The sequence below is a fragment of the Podarcis pityusensis genome (assembly GCF_964106645.2).
Source record: "Podarcis pityusensis genome assembly, chromosome: 9".
NCBI classification, from domain to species: Eukaryota; Metazoa; Chordata; class Lepidosauria; order Squamata; family Lacertidae; genus Podarcis; species Podarcis pityusensis.
Window position 1 is genome coordinate 1745100 of NC_138034.1, and position 26391 is coordinate 1771490.

The 26391-nt window shown below is 46.4% G+C and overlaps 1 protein-coding gene across 2 annotated transcripts in view; it reads right to left on the minus strand.

Annotated features, from left to right (window-relative positions):
* Positions 1 to 26391, minus strand: part of PSTPIP1 (proline-serine-threonine phosphatase interacting protein 1) — a 42604-nt gene that overhangs the window by 15494 nt on the left and 719 nt on the right. Inside the window, exons 1-5 of one of the 2 annotated variants that reach the window (XM_081021576.1) lie at positions 16954 to 17067; positions 13285 to 13385; positions 8441 to 8515; positions 2457 to 2491; positions 871 to 977 (exon numbers count right to left, since the gene is read on the minus strand). In XM_081021576.1, the coding sequence (XP_080877702.1) occupies positions 871 to 977; positions 2457 to 2491; positions 8441 to 8515; positions 13285 to 13385; positions 16954 to 16968 (333 nt within the window). In that variant the 5' untranslated portion in view covers positions 16969 to 17067. Of the gene's footprint in view, positions 1 to 870; positions 978 to 2456; positions 2492 to 8440; positions 8516 to 13284; positions 13386 to 16953; positions 17068 to 26391 lie in introns of those variants that run through there. The other variant, XM_081021575.1, reaches the window with a different exon arrangement.

Consider the following 26391-nt stretch of genomic DNA (forward strand, 5'->3'; position numbering starts at 1 on the left):
TTTTAAATAATACACAGGTGTGTATAAAATAGATGAGCAAGAGGAACAAATGAGATTTCTAGTGCATTTGCCCCTTTCAATTATGCACCTGTCCCTTAAGTCTCACATATATTTTAAAGTTAATTGAGACGTCAGTGGAAAACAGGGCAGCCAGAGGGGAAAGAGATCCTTTCCTATTTCCCAAGCAGACTTGAGATTCTGTAAGGTGACTCAGGAGAGTGCCTCCAGCACCTTCCTCTCTGCACTGCCACTATCATCCTGGGTCCTCAGAATGAATCCCAGGCAGGAATAGGGAACCTGGACTTTCAAACCTCGTTGCACCTCTGGCCACTGGCCATGCTGGCTGGGCAAGAAAAGTGTCCCTGTCTCTTTGGCTTGGAGAAAAATAAGGTCGCCCTACCCAGCTGGGCCTGGGGGCATCAAACAGACTGCTGCTAACTCTCTTGCTCCACAGTTGATTCCAGTTTCTGCTCTCTGAGACTAATGATTCTGGAGAGAAGGGAACGGGGAAGGCTTCTTTAAAGGCCATGTCTGCCTGTGATGCCTGGATGCATCCTCTGAAAACAAAGAAAAATTCTCTCTCTCTTTAGAACTATTGTGCTTTTCCCACTTGATGCAGACTTAATCAACTGAAATGCATATAGTTAATCAACTAACCTTCTTTAATTGGGTTATGGTCATTATCATCACCATTCATATTATTTATACAGTAATTAATATTCATTTTCATTATTAATGATGGTGATATAAACATCTTCATAATCAATAATATAATACATAAATGTCTTTGCTGCTGCTCTGTGCCTTTGCTATCTAGTTGGGGACCCAACTGTCCACTCCTCCTGGGGTGACCATTATTTTATGCCTCACCTTTTTCCTCTGCTCCTTCTGCCTTTCTCTGAATTCTTCCAGGCCCTTCAGTTCCTCCTTCATCACTATGGCCAGCTGGATGTGAGAGTTCCCAATACTTTCAATTTCTGCAGAAAATCAGAATGCAGAGTTTGTCCGGATGAATCTTCTACCCAGGAGCTGAGCAATCCCACCTTTGCAGGTGACCTTTCCTTCACAGTCACAGTGAAAGTATCCTTACAGCATGAGGGTGTTCACTGTTGGTGTGTCTGCTCAGCATTGCTAGTCTTTGCGTACAAACTGACAGCATCCTTTATTCCCAGTGAGTGAAGTAAAATAAGCAAGCTGCACAAACACACTTCAAAACTAGTGCCTGATGGGGCACTTTCAACCTGCCACTATCACATCTTGGAGAATTCAGGTTGGGCAATTAGTGCGGATTGAGAGGTCTTGCGCAACAAACCCACTTCCCCAAAACAGATTCTGTTTTTTGCAGTAACAAAAGTGATGAGGAAATACAGGAAAGGGTGAAATAATATTTCCTTCAACAGCGCTTTCTAACCTCCCCACAGACAAATCAGGGTGAATGCTCATTAAAAAGCTGGCATCGTCCTCCTATCACCCCGCAAATGAATCAGGATGGCTGTTCAGTAAACAGGTCGGCTTGAAGCACAAGTATTTGTAACTAAGCACACCAGGGACCCTCCCACAAGTTTCCTTCAGGAGAAACCAAGCCTAGGAAAGTGCTTTGCCCCCGGAGCTTCTCACTGCTGAGAGAATTGTAGTGTGTGTTGTTACACTTCAAGTGGTCAGAGACTCTAGGGATGCCATAATATTAATTATTGTACTCTCCTTCTGTCTCTTTTTCAGTTGCCAAGCCAATAATTTTCCGCATTTATTTTGGGATTCCAAGCTCTTTTTCAGGGTTCAGATTCCTTAGAAAGAGGGTCAAGGGACACTGCAGTGTCTTTAGGCTATATGGTTTTGTTTAAACACATATACCACCTGGGCGTAGGATGGAGGGACTTGCAGCGTTAACACCCTGAAAAATCTTACTTCCTCATTAGGGTTCCAGGGGAGCCCCAAAGTCCAGCACAGGTTCAGCATAAAGCAAGACATGCCTCTCTGTGTCCCCACCCACAATTATGTCCATTGTTCTTCTACCTACCAGCCAAGGTAGGGGCCTGGGGGAAAGATACAGCACGACTTCTTAGGGTATGCTAAATTGTGGACTTTAACCAGCCCAAGTCATCAGCTTAACAAAGGAACTGGTTTGGCAAGCTGCTGCTTTCTCAGATACAGGATCCCAGGTTTGGGAGGGCCCCCAGGACCCCATCCAGACTGACCCCCCACAAACTCATAACAATCCATTAGCATATGAGCTGCAATAAAAACAGTTAACACACTCTAATGCGGCACTTAAAGGGATAAAAACACCCATCTGCAGTGAAAGTAAACTTCTTACTGGTGGGAGATGTGTAAAACCTGCTCTGTTAATCTGCAGCCTGGCTGGCCTCTTCCCCTGAGTAACCTTGGATGTTCTGCCCTTCCACAAATTACTCTCCAAGTGGAAAAGGGCAGCAAGAGGAGCTTCCTACTATACTTACGTTGCTTTAGGATTTCAAATGAAGCTTTCAGAGTGCTGAGAAGGAAGAGATAAAAGGGCAGTTATTTTTCTTACAGATAGAAATAACAAAACAGAAGAGTCCACAGCCACTCGCTTCATCATCCAGACTGCCAACACAACAATCACAGCTGAGGAACACAGGAGGAGCCTGGCTGCAGGATCAGTCCAGAGGCCCATCCAGCCCAGCAGCCTCTGGAACACAACGAAGAACCTGAGCGCAACAGACTCACTTTCTCCCTGCTAGCGATTCCCAGCAACTGGAGCTCACAATGGTGGCTGATGCCCTCTGGGACTGGTAGGCAGCAAGCTGGGACCCCAACAGAAGGTGGCGCCAGAGCCTAGGGCAAGCAGAGCCAGCTAACTCTAGTTTTGCCCTCTCCTCCTCCCTGCCAAGTTCTGCAAGGCCGGGCAGATGAGGGCTGGCTGGAGGCAGAGTGACTTTGGCCAGCCTCCATGGGGTATTCAGAGGCCGGTTGTCTCTAACAGTGGAGGTAGAACATCCTTTTCATGGCTAGTAGCCATGACACAGGTGGCACTGTGGTCTAAACCACTGAGCCTAAGGATTGCCAATCGGAAAGTCGGTGGTTCGAATCCCCGCGACGGGGTGAGCTCCCGTTGCTCGGTCCCTGCTCCTGCCAACCTAGCAGTTCGAAAGCACCTCAAAGTGCAAGTAGATAAATAGGTACCACTCTGGTGGGAAGGTAAACTGCATTTCCGTGCGCTGCTCTGGTTTGCCAGTCATGCTGGCCACATGACCCGGAAGCTGTACACCGGCTCCCTCGGCCAATAAAGCGAGAGGAGCGCTGCAACCCCAGAGTCGGCCATGACTGGACTTATCCGTCAGGGGTCCCTTTACCTTTACCTTTACCTTTAGCCATTGAGAGGCATATCTTTTGTGAGACCTTTAGCTGAGATTCCAGCATTGCAGGGCTTGGACTAGATGACCCTTGGAGTCCCTTCCAACTCTATAATTCCATGATTCCACAACCTGATCAAGCCTCTTAATGTCTACACACGCAGCAACCACAAGTCAGACAGATACTGTAGACCAACTCACAGAGAAAAGATGTGTGAAATCGATTTCAGAATATCTTATAACCCCAGGAACAAATTTTCTACCTATCTGCTAACTGTCCTAACCTAAAAGCTAACTATATTCAGTATAAATCACTAGCATTTATAGAGAGAGAGAAAGAGAAAGAGTTGGCGAAAGCAATTAAATGCTTAGTGGAGCAGTGAGCTAAAGATTCCTTTGAGCTTTATGTGCCTTTCTTATCAATCCAACCTTACTTACTGTTATCTCCAAACAGCTCCATTTCTTATCATTTTTACTGGGATTTGTGTGTGCGCATAGCAATTTTCTGATCCGTATCAGTGTGCTGGAATGTTACAAAAGCAACTGTGATAATGGATCTGCCTTTTTTAGTGCCTGAAAAGAAATCCGAGCCAATTACTGGTCATTGAACTCCTATATCTTAATTTTCCCTCGCTTCTCCGGCTTCCTTCAAACGAAAACAGGTAGCCCAGAATAGAGTCCATGACGATGTTTCTTGGCCGCCCTCTTGTGGCATCGTTCCACCTTCTGCTTAAGACTCCTTAAGTCCTCTGGACAGCGCTTCTCCAACCAAGGGGCCTTGGACCACTTCCAGGTGGAGCTGAGGGCTGCCGCCGCCACCGCCTGCCTAGCGCCTCCTCGCTTGCCCAGCCGCCCCTCTGGCTGCGCCCCAGCCTTCAAGTTGGACCAATGGCAGCGCCAGCAGCTCTTTGTCTGCTGAGCAAAGGTTGCCAGGAGGCAGAGGGGATGAGAGGAAGAGGAAGGTAGGAAAGTCTCCCACCACTTCTGAGGGGAGAGGCCCTAAGGAGGGGTCACTGGGAACTGTAGTGCAGTGTATTAACCTTATCCCAACTATTAAATTTAAGTAGTGCACATAGGAGGATAGTAATCTCCTTAAACATCTGGTCCAAAATCATTTTAATCATTTGAGAAATATCTATCGGAACTAAAATGCCTAGATATGTTACAACATCTGGTCATCAACAAAATGGCCAATTAGTGTATTAATGCCCATTGGCATTAATTTAAATTTTGACAAATTAATTGTATACCCTGAAATTCTATCAACATGATTAAATATTTTGATTAATACCAATATGGATGTTCCAAGTCTACTAATAAATAATAATAATAAAATCAACATCCTGGTTCTGGGGAGTTTGTCACATGCCTTTCCCCCAGCCGGACTCATCTCTGCTTTGTGGCCTCCCTCCTCTCCTGTTTCAGCTTCTGCCTCAGTCTGGACTTCTTTCTGCCCCAGACTCCCCCTGCTCATTAAACCCTGTGACATTTTCAGCTTCCGACACCTCCTCCTCCCAGTCTTCTTCCTCTCATTGTCATCTCACCCCCAGGCTCTGAGCCTTCCTCCCTTGGGGGCTCCCCAGCTTGTTCCTCCCCGCATCCATCCAGTTCAAGACAACTTCATAAATTCTTGAGGAAATCCACCTTTTTCCAAAGTAATAAACATAACCTCCTAATATACTTTGTCAAATGCTTTTTCAGCATCTAAGGAAAGAGGTGCAGCTGGATCCATTCTGTTATTGTTTAAGGCCACCAGATGTTAGGTGATCAGTGCCTGACTATGCTACATAAAACCCACTTGATCCCTGTGTGTTACTGCTTGAGCTCTACTAGCTAAAATCACGGTTAGTACAGTGGTACCTCGGGTTACGAACTTAATTCATTACAGAGGTCCATTCTTAACCCAAAACCGTTCTTAACGTGAGGCGTGCTTTAGCTAATGTGGCCTCCTGCTGCCACACAATTTCTGTTCTCATCCTGGGGCAAAGTTTGTAACCCAAGGTACTACTTCTGGGTTAGCGGACTTTGTAACCCGAAGTGTTTGTAACCTGAGGTACCACTGTATTTCAATATCTATAATTTACACAGTTGGTGTGGTCTTGGCCAGGCTTCAATTTAGCAGGACTATAAGCACCATACATTGAAAGAGACAAAGTGCCTAATCCAAAGCCCTTTTGTTAAACACAGAGAAGCTTAGAGGTCAAAAGATCTGGATGAGTTTCATACCATTCTGCAGAAAAGAAATCTTGTCCCCAGCACTTTCTCAGTACTTGTTTTATGAATGACATTCCTAATTTCTTCCATCTGTAATGGTTTTGCAAGAATCTCCTTTTGCTACATGTGATGCAGCACAAACAGGAGTGTGCTAATGCAGTAGATGTGTGCAAACGAAATAGATGTGAGATTATGCTAAGCTGTTAAAGGAACTATAGCTACCCAAACCATGAAGTGTGAAGAGGAGGGGAAGGTGGCTTTTTAAAAACATGATAAAGATCTGTACGTTCTGGACATCTGTTTTGGAGTCAGAGCAGAAGCTACAGGAGACTTGATGCCCAGGCCGCAGACTGATTGCAGACGTCTTAGAGCACATCTGTGAGCCCTGTTACCCCCGCCCTTTCTGCATTCTCCGTGCCATTTCTCCTTGCAAGACTGAATCTTCATACTTTTGCAGAGTGCAATTGCAGGGAAGATAGATACCGAAACCTCCCCATTTGAAAGACAGGAAGTGAACACTGAAGATGTTGAACAGCGTCACTCACTCTTTGGGGACTGTTTGTTTCCCAGTTGCCTAGGGAAATATAATCAACTTCTCTCTAAAGACCCATCCTCATAACAGGAACTGACTCTGGCTTTTCTGAAACTGGGGCTGGCTTTGCCTGCCGATTCAGGCAGCAGACGCCAGAGAGAGGGGGCCATGAGGTCCCTCCTAAGTGAGCGGGAGAATAAAAGGGGAACCACCGGAGAATCAAGCTGAAGGCCAAAATTGGTTAGGAATTATGGCAGATCACAGTGAGAGTCTGGAAGAAGAACCTGTCCCTCCTGTTGAGTTAGATATGACATGGAAGGGTACCAGCTAACAGTAAAAGATTTCCTAGATCTTCCATATCCAGTCTAATATGCTAAGTCACCTTTTCTGTATAGCCAAAGCCCCAACACTGTTCCACCAGCCCTGAAACTCAGTGTATAATATCTCCTGTGTTGCACAATTTCTATACAATCAGCCACAAGCAAAAACAAGATTAAGTCCTGGTATATAATGTTTTGCCTTGTCTCCAGAAAAAAATGGCAATAAAGCTAACTCAAGGCCTTTCAGAATGCCCACTTGTCAATCGCCTGATGTCATATGCTGTCGGGTGAGTCTTCCTTCTTCCTTTGAAGGTGTGGCTCTGCCTCAAGATGCGCCTGCAACTCTCGATTCTTCCTTTCCAACTGTAAGTGAGTGCATTTTGAATTTGGCTCTATTTTCTGTTGCTGCAGGGCAAAAGGAAAAAAGGTGCCAAATGCTAAAAGCACCAGATTCTACCAATATCTGGAAAGGAAGAATCTGGAGCAGGAAAAGCCAGAAGCTCATCTCCAGAAACCTGTACACTCTGCATGTTCACATTAAGCCAAATTAGCTGTGATTCCGGCATTGCATGGGGGGGGGGGGGTAGGAGCAGATGGCCCTTTATGCCCCTCCCAACACTACAGTTCTTTGCTTCTATGTTTTGGCTTAGCATTGCATTCAAATCAGCTTGTGTTGTGAGAGCAGCCCACCTTCTATGCTCATCTGCAGGAATATTACACAAGCTCAACACAGGGAATAGGACAGGCACACTTAGTTATGGCTTCCCGTGGATAAGTGCATAATGCTTAAGCCAGACATTGCAGGGATCAGATGTGCAACCAGGGATGGTCAAATCTGCCAATTTCACTTTCTTTTTTTCTGTATTTAAGTTCAGTTTTCCAGACCAGTTTGCAATAAAAAAAAAAGAGTCATCCTGAAAATTCATCAACATTTTAGCACAATTTTTTCCTAATATACACTTTTTTGTATGCATTTTGGTATGTCATTTTCTGTAATATGTGCATTTTATACACACTTCACCCTAGTATATGCATTTATAATGCTTTTATACTTGTTGGAAGTCATCCAGAAAGGCTGGGGCAACCCAGTCGGACGGGCGGGTACAAGTAAAATCCTTCTCCTTCTCATTCACACTCCTTGGCTAGAGAACTGCACTGCAGACTTCAGAGGTCTGCTAATTCCCAGGGATGGCTGTGCTTCAGCTCTTCTCTTCTTCCAGAAAGTACATACAGTGGTACCTCAGGTCACAGATGCTTCAGGTTACAGACTCCGCTAACCCAGAAATATTACCTCAGGTTAAGAACTTTGCTTCAGGATGAGAACAGAAATCGTATTTGGTAACTTCACCTTTGAGTGCAAACTGAATCGATTTCTCCCCAGGATTTCTTTGCAACAAACAGGAAATGCACTAGCTGGCTCAAGAGTACATTTTTGCTCCTCCATCTGCAACTATGATTCTATATAAAGCCTAGCACAGGAAGTCTCTACAAAGCATAGCTATTTTTCCTGCTAACATGAGTCAGAACTTCTAACATGAACTGGGTTTTGCATTCTGATTGCATTTCTTAGGGACTTCAGCACAGTTGTGACACTCCAAAAGGCTTGGCTACCTTTTCTGATTTTGCACATGGGAATTCATGAACACATGTTGTGACAAAGCGTAATTACAAGTTACAGTGGTACCCTGGTTTAAGAACAGCTTAGTTTATGAACAACTTGGATTAAGAACGCTGCAAACCCGGAAGTAGGTGTTTTGGTTTGTGAACTTTGCCTTGGAATAAGAACATGTTTCACTTCCTGTTGATTGTGTTCCCGCCGGGCGCGCAAGGCTTGCGGATAGCTTCCTGAAGCGTGGAGAGGGAGAGAGGTTGGTGCGCACCAACACCTCTCGCTCTCCAGGCTTCAGCGAAAACCTGCATTCGCCCCATAGGACGCACACACATTTCCCCTTCATTTTTGGAGGGGAAAAAGTGCGTCCTATAGGGCGAAAAATACGGTACTTTGCAGTCATTGCTATCATGTTACATTCAAAAGGACTTACTTGATTTCTGTTTGGCCTCCTGCCTTCCGAGCAATTTGAACCAGCTCCTTCCCGTACCGCTCTTCTGCTTGTGCCCTGCAAAAAGAGAAGAAAAAGCTTCATTATTTGAAGTTCAAAGAGTACCAATGCCCATATATTTTGGGGTCTCTTGCCCTGACAGGCCTTGTACTGGTCACTATTTGGGTACATTAAAAACAAGCCTATTAAAGTAAGAAAAGGGAGGTGGTGCAAGCCAGTATTGGAAAGGGGCAGGTGCACACCCCATAAATGAAGACAAAACTGAATGGGATTCTTGCAATAATTAAGAACTGATGCTGGGAGGGAGAAGTAGGTGGGGTTTTCCAAAAAGGCCACATGGGCAATTGCGTTGCACAGCTGCAAAAGGCTCGCCCTTTGCAGAATTAAAGACATGCAGCGGACATGAGCCTTGTGATGTGAGCACTGTGCAACAGTTGCACGGCAAAGTGACACATCACAGTCACTGATAGTGCTAGATGGTGATTGAGTTGCTTTTCTCTGACAATTGCAATTTCTTGTTAGAACTATTGGAGGAACAAAATCTGTCACAAGGGAGGTGCAAAATAATAAATCTTCCAAGGCCATGGAAACAATTCTAATAGCTCAAGCAACATTGTGTTGTCTTGGTCATCTTCACAGCAACCCTGAAGAAGCAAGTCACTAATATTCCCAGTTTGCAGAGAAAGCCTAAGAAACAGCAATCTCTCCCACATCAAAGGAATTCAGTTCATATGCTCAAAGAAATAGTTTTTCGTCGTGGATGCGATGGCAGGACAGAGATGCAAAGCCACAGCTGGTTGCATGGCAACATTTCCTAATCCAATGCACTGCCAAGTCCCACATGTCTACGCAAATTCATGGTGGCATTCTTTTCTTGTGAGTCTGGTCTGGGACCGTAATACATTTCTTTCTTTCATTCTTTTCTTGTGCCCAGGGCTAGCAGGAATTACAAAACCCAAACAGCACTGAAGGCAGACTGCAAAGCAAGGTCACGTGTCCACATCACAAAATTGCCATGTTCCCCTTTGCCTGGTGACAGCTCTCTTTTTTACCTCCGGACTTAGAACTTGGAAACCCAAACAATCACCGTATGTTTTGCATGTCATGGCAGTCAGAGGAGAGTGTCTGCACAATTGTAACTGCTTGGGGAGGAGCAAGCCAGCTAAACAGTCGTTTGCTAATTTTACTTGTATGATTGTTTGTTATGCTTTTTCAGGTCTATGGCCACATAATGTAGAATCTGAATCAAATTTAACTGAGAAAATGAGAAATTGAGAGAAACTGAAAATGACCCATCCCCCCTCACCTTCTCCAACCCGGCACCATCCGGATGTTGTACAGTGGACTACAATTCCCATCACCCCTGGCCATTGGCCATTCTGACTAGGGTTGATGGGAACTGTGGTCCAAAACATGGAGGTCACCAGGTTAAGGAGGCTGGCCTCACCCCTTCACCGTCCCACAGCGTCGCCTCATTTGACCAGCTTCATGTCCTGGAGGTCACCCAAAAAAACCCCTAATGCCTCCCATATATTTTAGATGACAGCTCCCAACAGCTCCAGTCAGGAGGAACCAGAAGGATGATGGGGGAAGGCATCCCTTAAACCAGCCAAGGGAGCCACCCCCAAATTAGTTCCAGGGGCCCAGAGCCACTCAAACCCACCTGCGCTTCTCACTCTGCCTCCACCCACAGCAGGTTAACCACTCTGGCGCCTATGCGAAGCCACTGTTTCCACCAGGAGAAAGAAAACTTTGCTCACATGTTTTAAAATAGCTCTGGAGAGATGACAGGGGTCTGTGTCACTTGTGAGTGTATAATGATTCATTAGCAGGACACTGGGAGAGCCCATTTTACTCTCAGGGGCTGTGCTCCTACAAAGGTGGGGGGGACAGAAGGGAGCACTGGGTGGGGAGACTGCTTTCCTGAAGCTGAATGTTGGGCAGCTGAAAGACTTCTTCAGGCAGCACATAGTTACACTATGAAACTCCCCCCCCCAGGAGACAGGGAGGACCACCAGCTGGGATGGCTTTAGAGAGGATTGGACAAGTTCATGGAGGAGAAGGCGATCAAGGGCTGCTAGCCAGGATGGCTCTGCTCTGCCTCCACAGTCAGAGGCAGCAATGCTGGAAACCGCAGGAGGGGAGACGGGGCTCTTGTGCTCCAGACCTGGTTGTGGGTTTCACTTTGGCGCATCTGCTCAGCCGCTGTGAGAACAGGATGAGGATCTATATGTGCCACTGGCCTGATCCACCAGGCTTCCATTATTCTCTTCTCTTCCAAATATATAAATATGCATTAGGAAAAATTCACAATTTTCATAATTCATCAGCATCTTAGCGTGAATTTTTCCTAATGCATACTTATATTTCTCTGCAGTTTTGCCTAATATCCACATTTTTGCCAAGCAGCTCTCACCTAATACAATGCACGTTTGCACGTTCCTCTTTAACAACACTTAGCCCCTGGACTTACTACTTCAGCCAAGAAATGTGCTAGGAAATTCAAAGAAGTGAACATTTTGAAGGATGGCATTGTTTCAGCAAGCACAGATATCAACATTCATCCCCACTCAGAGGAGTGCAAGGCGACGTATGTGGCTCCCTGCTTCCCCATTTTCTTTCCCTTCTTCCCTTCCCTGTGAGGGAGGTTTCACTGTGGCCCTCGGCCAGAGATGGTAGTGCACTCATAGATTTGCACCAGCAGGACTAGCACCTTGAATTCATCCCAAAACCTGTGGTATGACAAGGTCAAAGCACATAAAGCATTTAAAAACCATATTGTCAGGAAAGCACTGTTTAATGTTTGGATAAGATACAAGGATTTATTGGAAAACAAAACTCCAAGGTGGCTGTCACCAATGGAAGCGAAAGCCTTGAAAAAGCTCAATATGGAGGTCAAATGGCCAAAATATTGGGAAATTTTGGAACAAGATGGAGACAGATTGAAATTGCAGAGTTTTGAAAAACTAAAAAACAAAGTGCGAGACTGGCTTCATTATTATCAGATAATGGAGGCATACAATTTGGATAAGAAAATTGGCTTCCAGGTGGAAAAATCAAAATTAGAAACAGAACTGTTAGAACCCAAAACTAAGAATTTGTCAAGAATGTATAACTTGCTGCTGAAATGGAACACTCAGGATGAAACGGTGAAATCTGCTATGATTAAATGGGCACAAGATGTTGGACATAACATCATGTTCGCTGACTGGGAACAGTTATGGACCACAGGTATGAAGTTTACGGCATGTAATGCCCTAAGAGAGAATATTATGAAAATGATATACAGGTGGTACATAACCCCAGTTAAGCTTGCAAAAATCTACCATTTGCCTGATAATAAATGTTGGAAATGTAAAGAAACTGAAGGTACATTTTTTCACCTTTGGTGGACGTGCCCAAAGATTAAGGCTTTCTGGGAGATGATATATAATGAATTAAAAAAGGTATTTAAATATACCTTCTTGAAGAAACCAGAGGCCTTTCTCCTGGGCATGGTCGGCCAAGCGGTGTTAAAAAAGGATAGAACTTTCTTTATGTATGCTACAACAGCAGCAAGAATACTCATCGCAAAGTATTGGAAGACACAAGAGCTACCCACACTGGAGGAATGGCAGATGAAAATGATGGACTACATGGAATTGGCGGAAATGACTGGCAGAATCCGTGACCAGGGAGAAGAGTCGGTGGAAGAAGATTGGAAGAAATTCAAAGATTATTTACAGAAATATTGCAAAATTAATGAATGTTAGAGTGATGTTGGATTGAAATTAAGTGGCTTCTAGCTGTACAGGCTTTAAAGTTATAAATATATCAAGATTAAGGATTAGGATTAAAAAGGTTAAAAGAATGGAAAAATTGGTTTTTAATAGGTAAAAATTTAATGTTATATTATATTAAGATTAAGGATTGGGATTAAAAAGGAGGGAAAGGAATTGCTGGACTAACAAACTGAATTGGAATACAAAAGAGGGAGGTATGAGGAGGTCCGGGAAACAAGTAAATGTAAAAGTAGTGATGAAAAGAGGGAATTGTTTTTAACTGTTTTTTCTTTTTGTATTTTGCATTGTGTATTTTTCTTCTTATTCTTGAATTTTTCTTTTTTGTTGATGTGATTCTTTCTTTGTGAAACTTTAATAAATATCATTTAAAAAAAAAAAAGAATTCATCCGAAAACCTAACTGGGAGCTGGATCATTAGCCATTACTGTTGCATGTTTTCTCACTGGCTGAGTGGGAATTTGAACTCTGGCCTCCCAGGTCCTGGTCTGGCACTTTTAATCTCTACCCCACACTAGATCTCTCCAGCTCAGTGTCTTTGCTTGTTTGCAACTCTCTCTCTCTCTCTCTCTCTCCCTTTCTCCCTATTCAGCAAGGAACAGCAGGTGGAGGAGGAACTTCTTAGTCTGTCCTTCCTCCAGCAGCAACTTGCTCTGCTTCTGAGCTGGCCAGGAAGGAAGAGGTCTCTCTGCAGCCAGCCCAGAAACCAAGTGAGCTGCTGCAGGAGGGACAGAGTGTCCCACTACTACCCACCACAGAGCTGGAAGAAATCCCAAGGGTCATCTAGTCCACCCCCTGCAATGCAGTGGAGGAGAGTCCACCACCCTCTGAGGGTGTCCGTCCCACCATTGAATGAAGGTTACCACCGGCAAGTTCTTCGTAATGTTTAGCTGGAATCTCCTTCCTTACAATTTGAATCTACTGGTTTGGGTCGTCTCCTCTGGAGCAACAGAAAGCAAGCCTGCTCCATCTTGGTCCACGGTGTGCCCAGGGCCCCAACAGGGGCAGGGCAGCCAGTGTTCCTTCTTAAGTACCCTTTTCAGTTACCTTTGTTTGATGAGGTCCTCCACATCCTTGCACATCTTCCTCCCATCCAGCAGTCGTTGTAGAAGTGCATCGTACCCAGCATGGACAGTGAATTCTTTACACTAGGAAATGGAAATTATGAATTCCAATTAGCTAAAACCATTCTCACCACATAAACAACGAGATTAGTCAGTCTAGATCAGGTGGGGGATCTTAGCGCTGCACAGTCATTTCCAATGCAAGTTGCTATCGCTCAGCAGCTCACCAGGCGCTGCCCTTGGTTGCTCCCTTGGTGCTCTAGACAGTGAAAAGACCCACCGCCCTGGGGAAAGGAGGACAGAGCAAAGAAAAATCACATCTCATGCATGTTTAACTTGCACAACTCCAGCCATAAACGGTTGAAGGCCAGCTGGTTGAAAGGCCACAAGTTAAATGCAAGTTTAAAAGTTTCAGATTAATTTAATTTGTTTTGGTCTATTTTACTGTGGTTTTAACTTATTGTAGTTTTAAATTATGGTTGTAAATTTTTTACTGATCATTTTATTGATTCATCTTTTTCGTAAGCCGTTTGGAGGGTTTTTTCTGCAATCAAACAGTATATAAATTTCATGAAATAAAAAAATACATAGATAGAATGCAAGGAAGGCAGAGAGCTTGGGGGGGGGGCAGCAAAGGTCCAGGAGGCTGGGGGTGCTTGAGCAGAGGTGGTTCCAAGGGGTGGGCTGAAGATGTGATCATGCTGCACCCCAGAGCTACGCCATGTGCCAAGAGAGCATAGAAGCATCCTTACAAACGTGGTTGCACTGTGTTGTTTTATGCAAGCAGCCAAGGGGATTCTTTTGGCTTGAAACAGAGGAATTAAATAAAATGAATCAGTATCATGATGCAAATTCACAACTGATGTTCTACGCTTCATCAAGTATAGCACTCTGTGTGTCCCAGTAGGTTTCATCCACCTCCCTGGGGGTAGCAGTGTCACGCAGGCAAGAGAATACGGATGCTCTTGGGTGTGAGTCCTGGCAGAACTGCTCCCTGCTTGGCAGCCTTTTCCACCTGACCTGGGAGGGCAGGGCCCTGACTGACTCTAGCAGCAAAAGCTGAGGCTTCTGAAGAGGCCAGAGACCATCTTGACGGTCTCTTGGGGCAGACCCAGGTCTGAGCTTCCACAGCCACCATCCGCCATGAACCACCACTGGCAGGTGAAGGGGTTTGGGGCAAAGGCGCCTGTTCCTGGGGTGACCCAAAAGCAAATAATCACTTCCAGGGGTGGAAATTTCCCCAGACAATCTTACATGACCTTACAGGTCTAAAATACAGAAACAGCTGCTGCAGGATACAAACACACATGGGATGTATGGTTGAAAAGGAGAAGGAGTTCAACCGTTTCCACTGCCCCCAGCAGGAGATTTCCTCCATTTGCAAAAGGCAGCAAGGAAGGGATTTATTGGGATTACTGTAGGGAGAGAGGTGAAACTCTTCCTCTTTGCCCACCTTACTCTTAATCCTGCGTGGGCCTGCCATGGTGCCTATTTCCTTTTTTAAAAAATGCCCGTTAAAGAGACAAAACAATGGATACACCTAGAGAGGGACACAATTGAAAATACCTGCACCACAGCATACCCTCTCCTCCCAAACAAACTAAGGAAAATTCCCACAACACTTAACAGGTACACACAGACCACGCTCAAAGCATGGAAAGCAGAAATAGACAAACTATCGCCAACCCCACTAATTCTCCTGGCGCACCACCAACATTGCACCACACAGCACAAAACCTCCAGATAAAAACCTGGCAAACCAAAGACTTTTATCGCCTAATAGACTTATATAAAAATAAGAAACCTTTGTCAACACAAGAAATACAGGACAAACTAGAAGACTCCTAAATGCCCTGGTTAACACATCACCAATTACATGCCCTCTTAAATAATCCAGCAATAAAATCAGCAGCAACTAGGCCCCTGACAACCTTTGAAAACCTCTTCCTAACAACAAAGGAACACGGCAAAGGGTTGGTATCCGCCATATACAAAATATACAAAATACTACTCCAAAATACCATGAACCCCCTAGATGCAATCAAAAAACAGTGGGAGGATGACATAGGCTTAACCCCATAGGATTAACCCCACTCAGTGGACCAGAATATGGTCTAAACCCCCCTTTAAATCCATATCAACGAAAACGGAAGAACTCACTCTGAAACTCACCTACAGCTGGTACCTAACAACAAGAAAATTAGCGCTAATATGCGTAGGAACCTCACCAAATGCTGGAGAGGGTGCACCTCCACAGGCACATACCTCCACAAGTGGTGGGAGTGTCCCAAAATCCAACTATTCTGGACACCAGCCATATGAGAAACAGCCTTACTAAAAAAATTAACAAATAAACTGAAACTGACACAGGGACAAATAGAAGAAGACGCCTTCACCCCGGTATGGCTCCCCTTTATCACATACACAGCTCAACAAGACAACAAGAAGAATCCATCAACAGCATACAAATCAATCTGGCTAACCTGATCCAAAACACCCACCCACCCCACTCACACATGAAGACAAAGCTCACCACAGCCAATCACAAATGGAAAACCCCACCCTGGGCCAACCCCAACCTCTCTCACCACCAAAGGAACACAAGCGAACAGCAGAGAACCTGCACAAGCGACGTTGACACAAAACCCCACACATACATTAAGTAAAATAGAAACATCACCACCTGACCCCACCCCCACCCATCTTCTCCCCCTCCACCTCTTTCCCCCTTTTCTTCCTAATGTAGCACTAATGTCTCAACAAATGAAACTGATCTGTAAAAATGTTACTTGAAAATAAATGCACATACTTTTGTAAACCAAGAAAATCTTCAATAAAAATACATTTTTAAAAAATGCCCGTTAAATGCCCTATCACTTTTAATGTCGCTTCTTGTTTGGCCCTATGACTTGTGGATGAGTGGAGATTTGAACCTGGGTCTCCCTAGCCTAGTCTGACCTGCCACACATGCCTACCCTTCTTAAAAGTAGAGACAAAGGTTTCCAACTTCGCTGAAGCACAGGAGAAAAGTCAGGTCATGCAATGACCCAATTAGCCTAAAGAGATAGCATGTCACAGTCACAAAATTAACACATAAGGCAGCTGGCTGTAAGAAAAGCAAAAAAAAAAAAAAAAAAAAAAAAAAAAGTTTAAAAACTGTCTCTCTCTCTCTATATATATATTCTAACCATATCAAGTGGACCAGCAGCAACTAGTGTGGGTGGGGAAGGGAACAGCTGCCTAAGGCATATACAACTCTTCCTTTAAGGCTTTCTTTAAAAAATGGAATACATCCTAACTTGTCTCCAAAAGGATGGGAGGGGGAGACACCTTCCAGGCCTCCTGGTGGAAAAGATCCCTAGAGAGGGGGCCACCAAAGGTAAGGCTATGTCTCCAGCAGCCACCATCCTGTACTAAGCACATTTCCCTGAGAGGAAGCGCCAGGGATTCATAGGACCTGCTTCTGAATAAACATATGTACGATTTGTGCTGCCGTTTCCAGATTTTGTGCTATAGATACAATGACAACATAGTAGCACAGTGGATATTTCCCAGCCAACATTTAAAAAGAAAACGGATTGCACCATGGTGTAAAATGCCTTTCAGAGCATCTTTTTTCAACACCCCCCCATAACTGAATAAGCAAACCTACAGTTGTGTTCGCCATCTCTCGAGTGTTCTGCCACACGGCTGGAGACGGACAGCCTGGAGGGCTCTGAGCCTTCTGGAACAGGCTGCTGGAGGGAGCAGCTGCTGGCGCTGCTGGCGCTGGTGTGCCAAATGGTCACAGCCACGTTGCCCGTCCCCTTCTGAGGCTGCCTTTGAATCATCAGATTCAAGACAGGGCTCAGCCACTGTCAGGTTTTCCCACTAGGGAAATTACACTGGATTTGAGAATACAGGAAGATGAAAAACTGTATTGCAACAAGTCAGATAATGGGCTAATTAGCACAGGGTCATAAGAACATATAGGAAGCGGGTGGTGTTGTGGTCTAAACCACTGAGCCACTTGGGCTTGTTGATCAGAAGTTTGGCAGTTCAAATTCCCATGATGGTGGTGAGCTCCTGTTGCTCTGTCCCAGCTCCTGCCAACCTAGCAGTTTGAAAGCACACCAGTGCAAGTAGATGAATAGGTACCACTGCAGCAGGAAGGTAAATGGCATTTCCGTGTGTTCTGCCACTCATCACGGTGTCCCATTGTGCCAGAAGCAGTTTAGTCCTGCTGGTCACATGACCCAGAAAGCTGTCTGTGGGCAAACACTGGCTTCCTCAGTCTGAAGCGAGATGAGCGCCACACCTCATAGTTGCCTTTGACTGGACTTAACCATCCAGCGGTCCTTTACCTTAACCCAGGCATAGGCAAACTTGGCCCTCCAGATGTTTTGGGACTACAACTCCCATCACCCCTAGCTAACAGGACCAGTGGTCAGGGGTGATGGGAACTGTAGTCTCAAAACATCTGGAGGGCCGAGTTTACCTATTCCTGCCTTAACTCATAAGAACATGAGAAGAGCCTTCTGGATCAGGCCCAGAAGGGGGGCCCATCTAGTTCAGCATCCTGTTCTCAATGTGGTCAGCCGGATGCCCCCCGTGGAAACCCACAAGCAGGACCGAAGCACAGGAGCCCCTCCCCTCCCGCGGCTTCCAGCAACAGGCATGCAGAAGCATTGCTGTCTGAGTAGCCGTAAATAGCCCTCTTCTCCATGAACATGTCCATTCATGTTGGTGGCCATCCCTGCCTCCTGTGGGAGCGAGTTCCACAGGATATCCGCCATGTGCCTATACCTGACCCGCACTGGCTGATCTCCAGGAGCCGTAGCCAGCGCAGGTATTGGAAGACTTGGGAGCAGCACAGGCCCACATAAGAGAGGAACACAGAAAGGCACCTACACCAAGACAGACCTGCCAGTCCGCATAACACAGCATGGTCTCCACTGACGGACAGTGGTCATCGAGGGTTTCAGGGTCTCTCCCGGAGCCACCTGGAGATGCCGGGGAATGAATCTGGGACCTTCTGTATACAAAATAAATGCTCTGCCCCTGAACCATGGCCCTTCACCTGCCAGCGGGATGTCAGAGAAGTCAGACCACCACAGCGGAAACGGAAAGATTACTTTCCTAGTTCAAAGAATACAGCACGGAAAGTAGATCGTCATAAAGGTGGAAAGTTAGATTTCCTGTTTAGCAGCCTTTTTTTTAAAAAAAGGCATTTCCTTCTTACCAAATGCTTGCACTTGCTACGTAAGTCACCTGACGTGGGGCTGGGCAGGTACAGAAACAACTAACCGTAAGAAACAGTGCACAGAATGTCCATGGTGTCTCTTGCACATTGCAATCATGTTTTTATTTATTTAATTACAGGCACCTGCATTTTAGAAAGACCACAGTAAAGCAGTTAGGTTTTGTTGGGGGGGGGGATTTCTGTTGCTTTTGGTAGAAGCTTTTTTCAAAGCCAAATTTGCATCACAAGAAAGGCGGGCCAGTACAGATTTTCATTGCAGTTATGATGGTTAAAGTCCCTGTTATGAATGGGGGGGCAGGTTCCCCCATAATTCCTGGGTGCCAGATCCCCCCCATAAGTTCTAGAGTTAGTAAATGTAGGGGATTGAATGCTTGACCTCTTCACCCAGGTGTGAGACAGCTGAGCAGTGCAGAAATGCAGTCTGAATCACCTGGGGAGAAGAACCATCCTGTAATACAAAGGAAGGTGCCTAGTTGGTTTTTAAAAATCAATTCTATTAAGAGTTTTCAGCATACAATACAATAAAAGCCAAACTAATCTAAAGAAGATAAATAGGACAGAAGCAAGAATAAGCAAAAGAAGAAAATAAAAAAGAAGAGAAGAAGAAAACTAAAAATAAATAAAATAAAATAAAAACCAGGTCCACTATTACAATTATATCGTAACCCTTATTCCACACACAGAAGAGTGAGCCATCCCAGCTCTCACCTGGGAGCTTCCCCCTCTTCCCCCAGTCTCCCACCCTGGGAGATCCTCTCTATCATCCGTCACTTTCCTGGAAGCATCTTCATCAATCCAAGATAGGAAACTTCAGAAAACGAAGCATAGATATAGATAGACTTAACTGAGAGAAAACAAGAATTAAAGAAAACAGAAAAACAAATAAGAAGAGAAACAAAAGAAAAGAAAAGAGGATCTTCTGATTCTCTCTGCTGCTGATTATGTATATGACAATTATGCAAAATATTCAAAGTATGCCAGGATACCATCTAGCTTCATTAATATCCAGCCTTTTCTCAGTCTGCTAGGTGTTGTTTTCTCAGTCTCCAGTCCCCCAGGCATCTCAAATTTGCCGTTTTCCACTCAAAAAGTCCAAAAGTAGCTCTTCAGTTATTATTATGTGACCAAAATAGTCCTTCTGTGGTCCAATATGATGAATTTCTCCCCAGGTTCTCTAACAAATCTTAATAGTGTAATAGTCTGTACTTATTTGCTTGTGTCTTCATTAAACCATAGTCAGTTCCTTATATTCCAGTCCCATTTCCTGTTGGTCCTGCTTTATCCTGATTTAAAGGAAAAAGGAAAAATCCTTCTTCCATTCTTTTTCCAAACCAATCACTGAGAGCATAGAGGCTTTTTCTTCCGTGTTTGCTTCAGTTTCTGCCCTCGGCCCTTTCTCTCTCTGCCTCATCTCTGCCATCTCCGATTGCCTCTTAAACCCCTTCCTTTCTCCTGTTTCCATCCTCCCATCCACTCCAACTCCTGCTGCTGTCCCATGCTCAGGCAGAAGTCAATCCACATCTTTCCCCACAGCTCCTGTGCATTCTGTAGTCTGACAGAGATCAGATCTAACTTCTCTTAAAGTTCTGCGCACCTCGGATCTTAACTCTGCCAGCTGTTCATCTGGGAGGCTTTGTAGGATATCAACGATTGGAGAAGCATCTGGTGTTGGCTTTGCCACATTGGGTTCTGCTAAGCTCCCCCTTGGGAGAAGTTCCACTTCCAGGAACTTGTCTCTGCTTGCACATTCCTTCCTCTTAAGAACCTCTGTTTCATTTTCGCAGCTAACACAGCACGTACAAGACAGAGATTTATAGGCTGTATAAATTGAAAATTTAAAGCAGATTCAGAGCTATCTTATCAGTTAATAATAATAATAAATTAATTTTTATTTATATCCCGCCCTCCCCAGCCAAAGCCAGGCTCAGGGCGGCTAACAACAATAAAATTAATTCAAATCAAATTGATGGCAACCATTGGGCTAGAGTTCTGTGAAGATTGCCAAAGGAGGGAGTCACGCTGTGCCCTGGCCAAAGGCTTGGTGGAACAGCTGTCTTGCAGGCCCTGTGGAAAGATGTCAGGTCCCGCAGGGCCCTGGTCTCTTGTGACAGAGCATTCCACCAGATCGGAGCCACAGCCGAAAAAGCCCTGGCTCTGGTTGAGGCCAGCCTAACCTCTCTGTGGCCTGGGACCTCCAAGATGTTTTTGTTTGAAGACCGTAAGTTTCTCTGTGGGGCATACCAGGAGAGGCGGTCCCGTAGGTACGAGGGTCCTAGGCCGTATAGGGCTTTAAAGGTTAAAACCAGCACCTTAAACCTGATCCTGTACTCCACCGGGAGCCAGTGCAGCTGGTATAGCACTGGGTGAATGTGATCTCGCAGCGAGGACCCAGTAAGGAGTCTCACTGCAGAATTCTGCACCCGCTGGAGTTTCTGGGTCAGTCTCAAGGGCAGCCCCACGTAGAGCGAGTTACAATAATCCAGTCTGGAGGTGACCGTCGCGTGGATCACAGTGGCTAGGTCAGGGCGAGAGAGATAAGGAGCCAACTGCTTAGCTTGGCGGAGATGGAAAAATGCCGCCTTTGTTATAGCTGCAATCTGCACCTCCATGGAAAGGGAGGTGTCGAAGATTACACCCAAACTCTTAACGGACGGTGCTGGCATTAATTGCACCCCCGCAAGAGATGGGAGTTGCCCCCCCCCCAATCCCATATCGTCCCGACCCAACCAAAGGACCTCTGTCTTGGAAGGATTTAACTTCAACCGGCTTCCCCGTAACCATCCAGCCACAGCTTCCAAACATCTGATCAGTGTGTCTGGGGCCGAGTCAGGATGGCCATCCATCAGCAGATAGAGTTGGGTGTCATTGGCATACTGATGGCAGCCCAACCCAAAACTCCGGACAAGCTGGGCGAGGGGGCGCATAAAGATGTTAAAAAGCATCGGGGAGAGTTTCGCACCCTGAGGCACTCCACACACCAGGGAGTGGCGCGATGACAATTCCCCCCCAAACGCCACCCTCTGTCCCCGACCAGAGAGAAATGAGCGCAGCCATTGAAGGACTGTGCCCTGGATCCCCACGTTGGCAAGGCGGTGGTCCAGGAGTTTGTGATCGACCATGTCGAAGGCTGCTGACAGGTCTAGAAGAATCAGCAGCCCGACCCGCCTTGATCCAGCTGCCTGCGGAGATCATCTGTTAGGGCAACCAGAGCCGTCTCAGTCCCATGACCAGCGCAGAAGCCGGACTGGAATGGATCCAGAGCCGATGTTTCATCCAGAAACCCACCAAGCTGTTCAGCAACCGCTCTCTCAATCACCTTACCCAGAAACGGAAGATTCAAAACCGGGCGGTAATTGGATAGATCTAAAGGATCTAATGATGCTTTCTTTAAGAGCGGGCACACCACTGCCTCCTTCAGTTCCCCTGGAAATATCCCTGTGCCAAGGGACAAATTGATGATATCCCCCAGGGGGGCCCGCACCTCGTCTGGACACGCTCTAATCAGCCAAGGCGGGCACGGGTCGAGAGGACAGGTGGTGGGCTTTCCAGCTCGGAGGAGTCTGTCCACATCGGCTGGGGATATCCGGTCAAAGTGGTCCAATACTGGACCCGAGGACAGTCGAGGGGCCTCCAGTTTCGTTATTGTATCCAAATTGGCAGGGAGGTCACGGTGGAGCAACAGGACCTTCTCCGCAAAAAAGCTCGCAAATGCCTCACAGCTGTGTGTCAAATTGTTATTTAAATTTGGCTGTCCCTCCAGGGACGTTATAGACCTAATTATACTAAATAATTGCACCAGGAGAGATAGCGGATGCAATGGAGGCCGAGAAGTAAGACTTCTTAGCGGCCTTCACTGCCATCTCGTAGGTTTTCATAAAAACCCTATAAGATGTTCTTGAGGCTCCGTCGCGGGCACCCTGCCATACTCGCTCTAGCCATCTGAGGTCCCGCTTCATTTTCCAGAGCTCCTCAGTAAACCAGGGAGCCCGGTTTCTGCGGGGTCGCAGAGGGTGCTTAGGTGTGATCTCATCGATGGCTGCCGGGAGCTGGGTATTCCAGTCCTCAACAAGCTCAGTCAATGAGTCGCCAAGGGGACCAAGGTCCCGCAAGGCTTGATGGAATCTATCAGGGTCCATCAGCCTCTGCGGGCGAGCCCAAATCGGCTCGCCACCTAAGCAGGGTGGGGGTGGAAAGTCAATCCTGGCTTTCAGAGCGTAGTGATCAGATCATGGCACCTTCATTGAAGGAGACATGATCACATCTATACCTACGCCAAAGATCAAATCCAGCGTGTGGCCTGCTTGATGTGTGGGGCCCGAAACAAACTGGGAGAGCCCTAGTGTCGCCATGGAAGACACCAGGTCCAGAGCCTGTGAGGAGGGAGTGGCATCAGCATGGATGTTGAAGTCCCCCAATACCAATAGGTTAGGGAACTCCAAGGCCCAGCCGGCCACCGCCTCCAGCAGGCCTGACAGGGTGGCTGCTGGTGCGCTAGGTGGCCGGTACACCAGCCAGACAGCCAAGCTCTCCTCGGAGCCCCACACTAGGCCAACACATTCAATGCCGGGGATTGATGGCGATGGTAGAGCCCTGAAAGAACAATCTTCCCAGATTAATAATGCCACCCCTCCCCCCCCGGCCCACAGTCCGCGACTGGTGGAGGACGGAGAAACCCGGGGGCGCCATCTCTCGTAAGGTAACAGTTTCCCCTTCGCACACCCAGATCTCCGTCACACAAGCCAGGTTGACCCCCTGCGAGGTAAAGAAATCTTGCAGGGTGGCGGTTTTGTTGCCTATAGACCTGGCATTGCACAGCACCAGTGACGGAGGTGAGTAATCCTTGCTCACCCTACCCTCGTCCCTCGGGATGGGGCACAGATTGGAAGGGGTACAAGCATATCCGTATCTCGGTCCCCTTCGCCAATAACATCTGCCCCCCCCCATACCTCCCTCGCTCCTCCACGGTAGCAATCCCAAGCCTCATACTAGCCTCCATTGTTGGCAATTGGTGTTATTCTTTCCTAGCCTAGTTGTTCTACTTATAGTATCAACAACTCGATAATTCTAATTAGTCGAGTAGAACAAGCCAGCTAACCTCAGCTACCTCTCTGATTATATGAAACTATTATGTTCTTTATCAGCCTACTATTATAATATTAGACAAACCAATTAATAAAATTAAAAAATAACCCCCAAAACATTCCACAGCTAAACAGAACTACCATATAACATACATAAAGGAAGAAAAAACACCTGAATAACAGGAGAACAACAATCAAGCATCTCACAGTAAGCAAGCAAAAACTTAAATATTATCATGAAACAAAGGACTAAAACAAATGGCAAAGGAAGGGGGGAGGGGGAAAGGGGGGGGAAGGTTCTTGTAGCAGACGAAGTTCTTGTAGCGTCATGCGCCAGCTCAAGTCTGCTCGAATGATCTCTGAATCTGCCAACCTGAACAACCAGGCGGCATCAGGGGATGGGCCTAGGAAGGCGGGGCAGGCTCAGTAAATGCCCTGTTTGATGTCAGTGCCGTGCCCGATGGTCTCAGGCAACTATTCTCTCAAAGAATAGTTGTATTCTTTCGAAGTCGCCAGTAATTAATTTAAACCTTTTGGTTTATTTTCTAGCCTGTTAACCAGTGTTTTTTCAGCCCCCAGCAGCCCACCTGTTCTTTGGTGCTAATTAACTGACAGATAGAAAATCCAATTAGTATTTACTTCTAGTCTTAAAGGTAAAGGGACCCCTGACTGTTAGGTCCAGTCACAAACGACTGGGGTTTCAGCGCTCATCTCGCTTTACTGGCCGAGGGAGCCGGCGTACAGCTTCCGGGTCATGTGGCCAGCATGTCTAAGCCGCTTCTAGCGAACCAGAGCAGCGCACGGAAACTCTGTTTACCTTCCCGCTGGAGCGGTACCTATTTATCTACTTGCACTTTGACGTGTTTTCGAACTGCTAGGTTGTCAGGAGCAGGGATCGAGCAATGGGAGCTCACCCTGTCGCGGGGATTTGAACCGCCGACCTTCTGATCGGCAAGCCCAAGAAGCTCAGTGGTTTAGACCACAGCGCCACCCGCGTCCCACTTCTAGTCTCAGAAATAGTTAAAAGAATGAGGTTTGCTGACCTGACGCCCTAATTTGAGGGCCATTGTGTGGTGCATGGGATTGGTGAATGTTCCTTCCTTGAGATGTTCCTCCACCCCTGAAAACTTCTGTCTCTGGCATGATGAATGTCTCCTTCTGAAGACATGTGAGGTTTATCCCTGAACTCCCTTATCTCAAAAGGGAGTTTTGATATACCTTGGTTTCTTAATCAATACATTTCATCTCTGTATAAGCAGTCGATGACCAGTCCACCATCTTTCCTCCCCAGAGGTCCACAAACAATTAACTTTTGTGGTTTTGTGAGACCCTCCTCCCATGAGAGGAAGATGATCAGAGACGAAGGTCAAGGTTAGAATTTCAGTGTCCAATGATATAAGCTGGGACGGGGGAGGTTGCTGGGAGGCATGATGTCACCGTAGGAATAAAAGGGGTTTAGAGGAACAGGAGGAGAATTCCATGCAGGGCTGGCTGGGAAAGGCTGCATGCAGAGACCAGGGAGCCTGGCTGTTTACTGCTCTGGGCCCAAGCAGGCTGTATCTATGAGGGGAGCAACAAGAGACACTCTTGGGGTGTAATGCTCTGCACCCCCTGCACCTAAACTCAGGAGTAAATATGTGTAAATAAACCATTTTTCTAAAAGACACTACCGTCTCCACTGTGCCTTAATCCATAGGAACACAAACCCTGGTTACGTGCCAAGACCCCTGGAATGTTGCACCTGCGCAGCAGAGACAGGGGTAAAGCCCCCTTCCCTGTATACTGCCGTCCTGATAAAAGCCACACCTTCCCCACTGCTGCCTCTGTAGCTAAATAAAACAGAAAATGAAGATGCGGCTGCAAGAGATGCAATGAGAAGCACGTATAGTTAGGCCCATAGAGAATAAAAGTTTGAGAAGAGGTTTAAGGCATGGCTGCAGAAAGAAGTTCTTGTGAGATTTCCTGACATAACCACACTTGGGACCCTATGTGCTCTCGGGGCAGCAAGGGCCTTGCCATTTGCTGTTCTGACACAACAACATGCATTGGGGCAGCCCTGTGGTGAGGAAGTTGCCAGGGTACGTCCACACACCATGACCTGTAGCTCCTAACTGGACATGATAGCCTGGAAGGCAAATTCTGAAAAATGTCCCTGCTTCTGGGACACCCACAAACCAAAAGTCTTCTCCTGTGATAGCAGAGTGTGATGGCCAATCCATAGGCAAAGTGGAGTAGAAACATAGCCTGAAGCCCCCTACATCCATAAACAAGAGGCCATTCATCATGTTAGATAGATCAGTGCTCCTCAAACTTGGGTCTCCAGACGTTCTCAGACTACAGCTCCCATCATCCCCAGCCAGCTTAGCCAAATGGTTATGGATAATAGGAGCTGTAGTCCAACATCTGGGGATACAAGCTTGAGGAACCATGGGCTGGATTTACCCTCCAGATTCAGAGGCAGTATATCACTGAATGTCAGTACTGGCGAGCAAGAGGAGCAGAGGGCTGTTTCCTCCATGACGCATTTGCTGGTTTCCTAAGGCATCTGGCTGGACCACGACATCACAGGGGGCTGCATCCGATGGACCTTTGGTCTGACGGAGGAGGGCTCTTCATGCCCTTATTTTTAGAAACAACCCCCACCAACTGGGAAAGGTCAAGATATTCAAGGGTGACACCTGAGCACCAGGGTGGGGCAACCTTTGCATAATAACATTCAGGTTTTGCATAAGACACTCTCTGTGTGGTGCCATGAGCATCCCCTCCA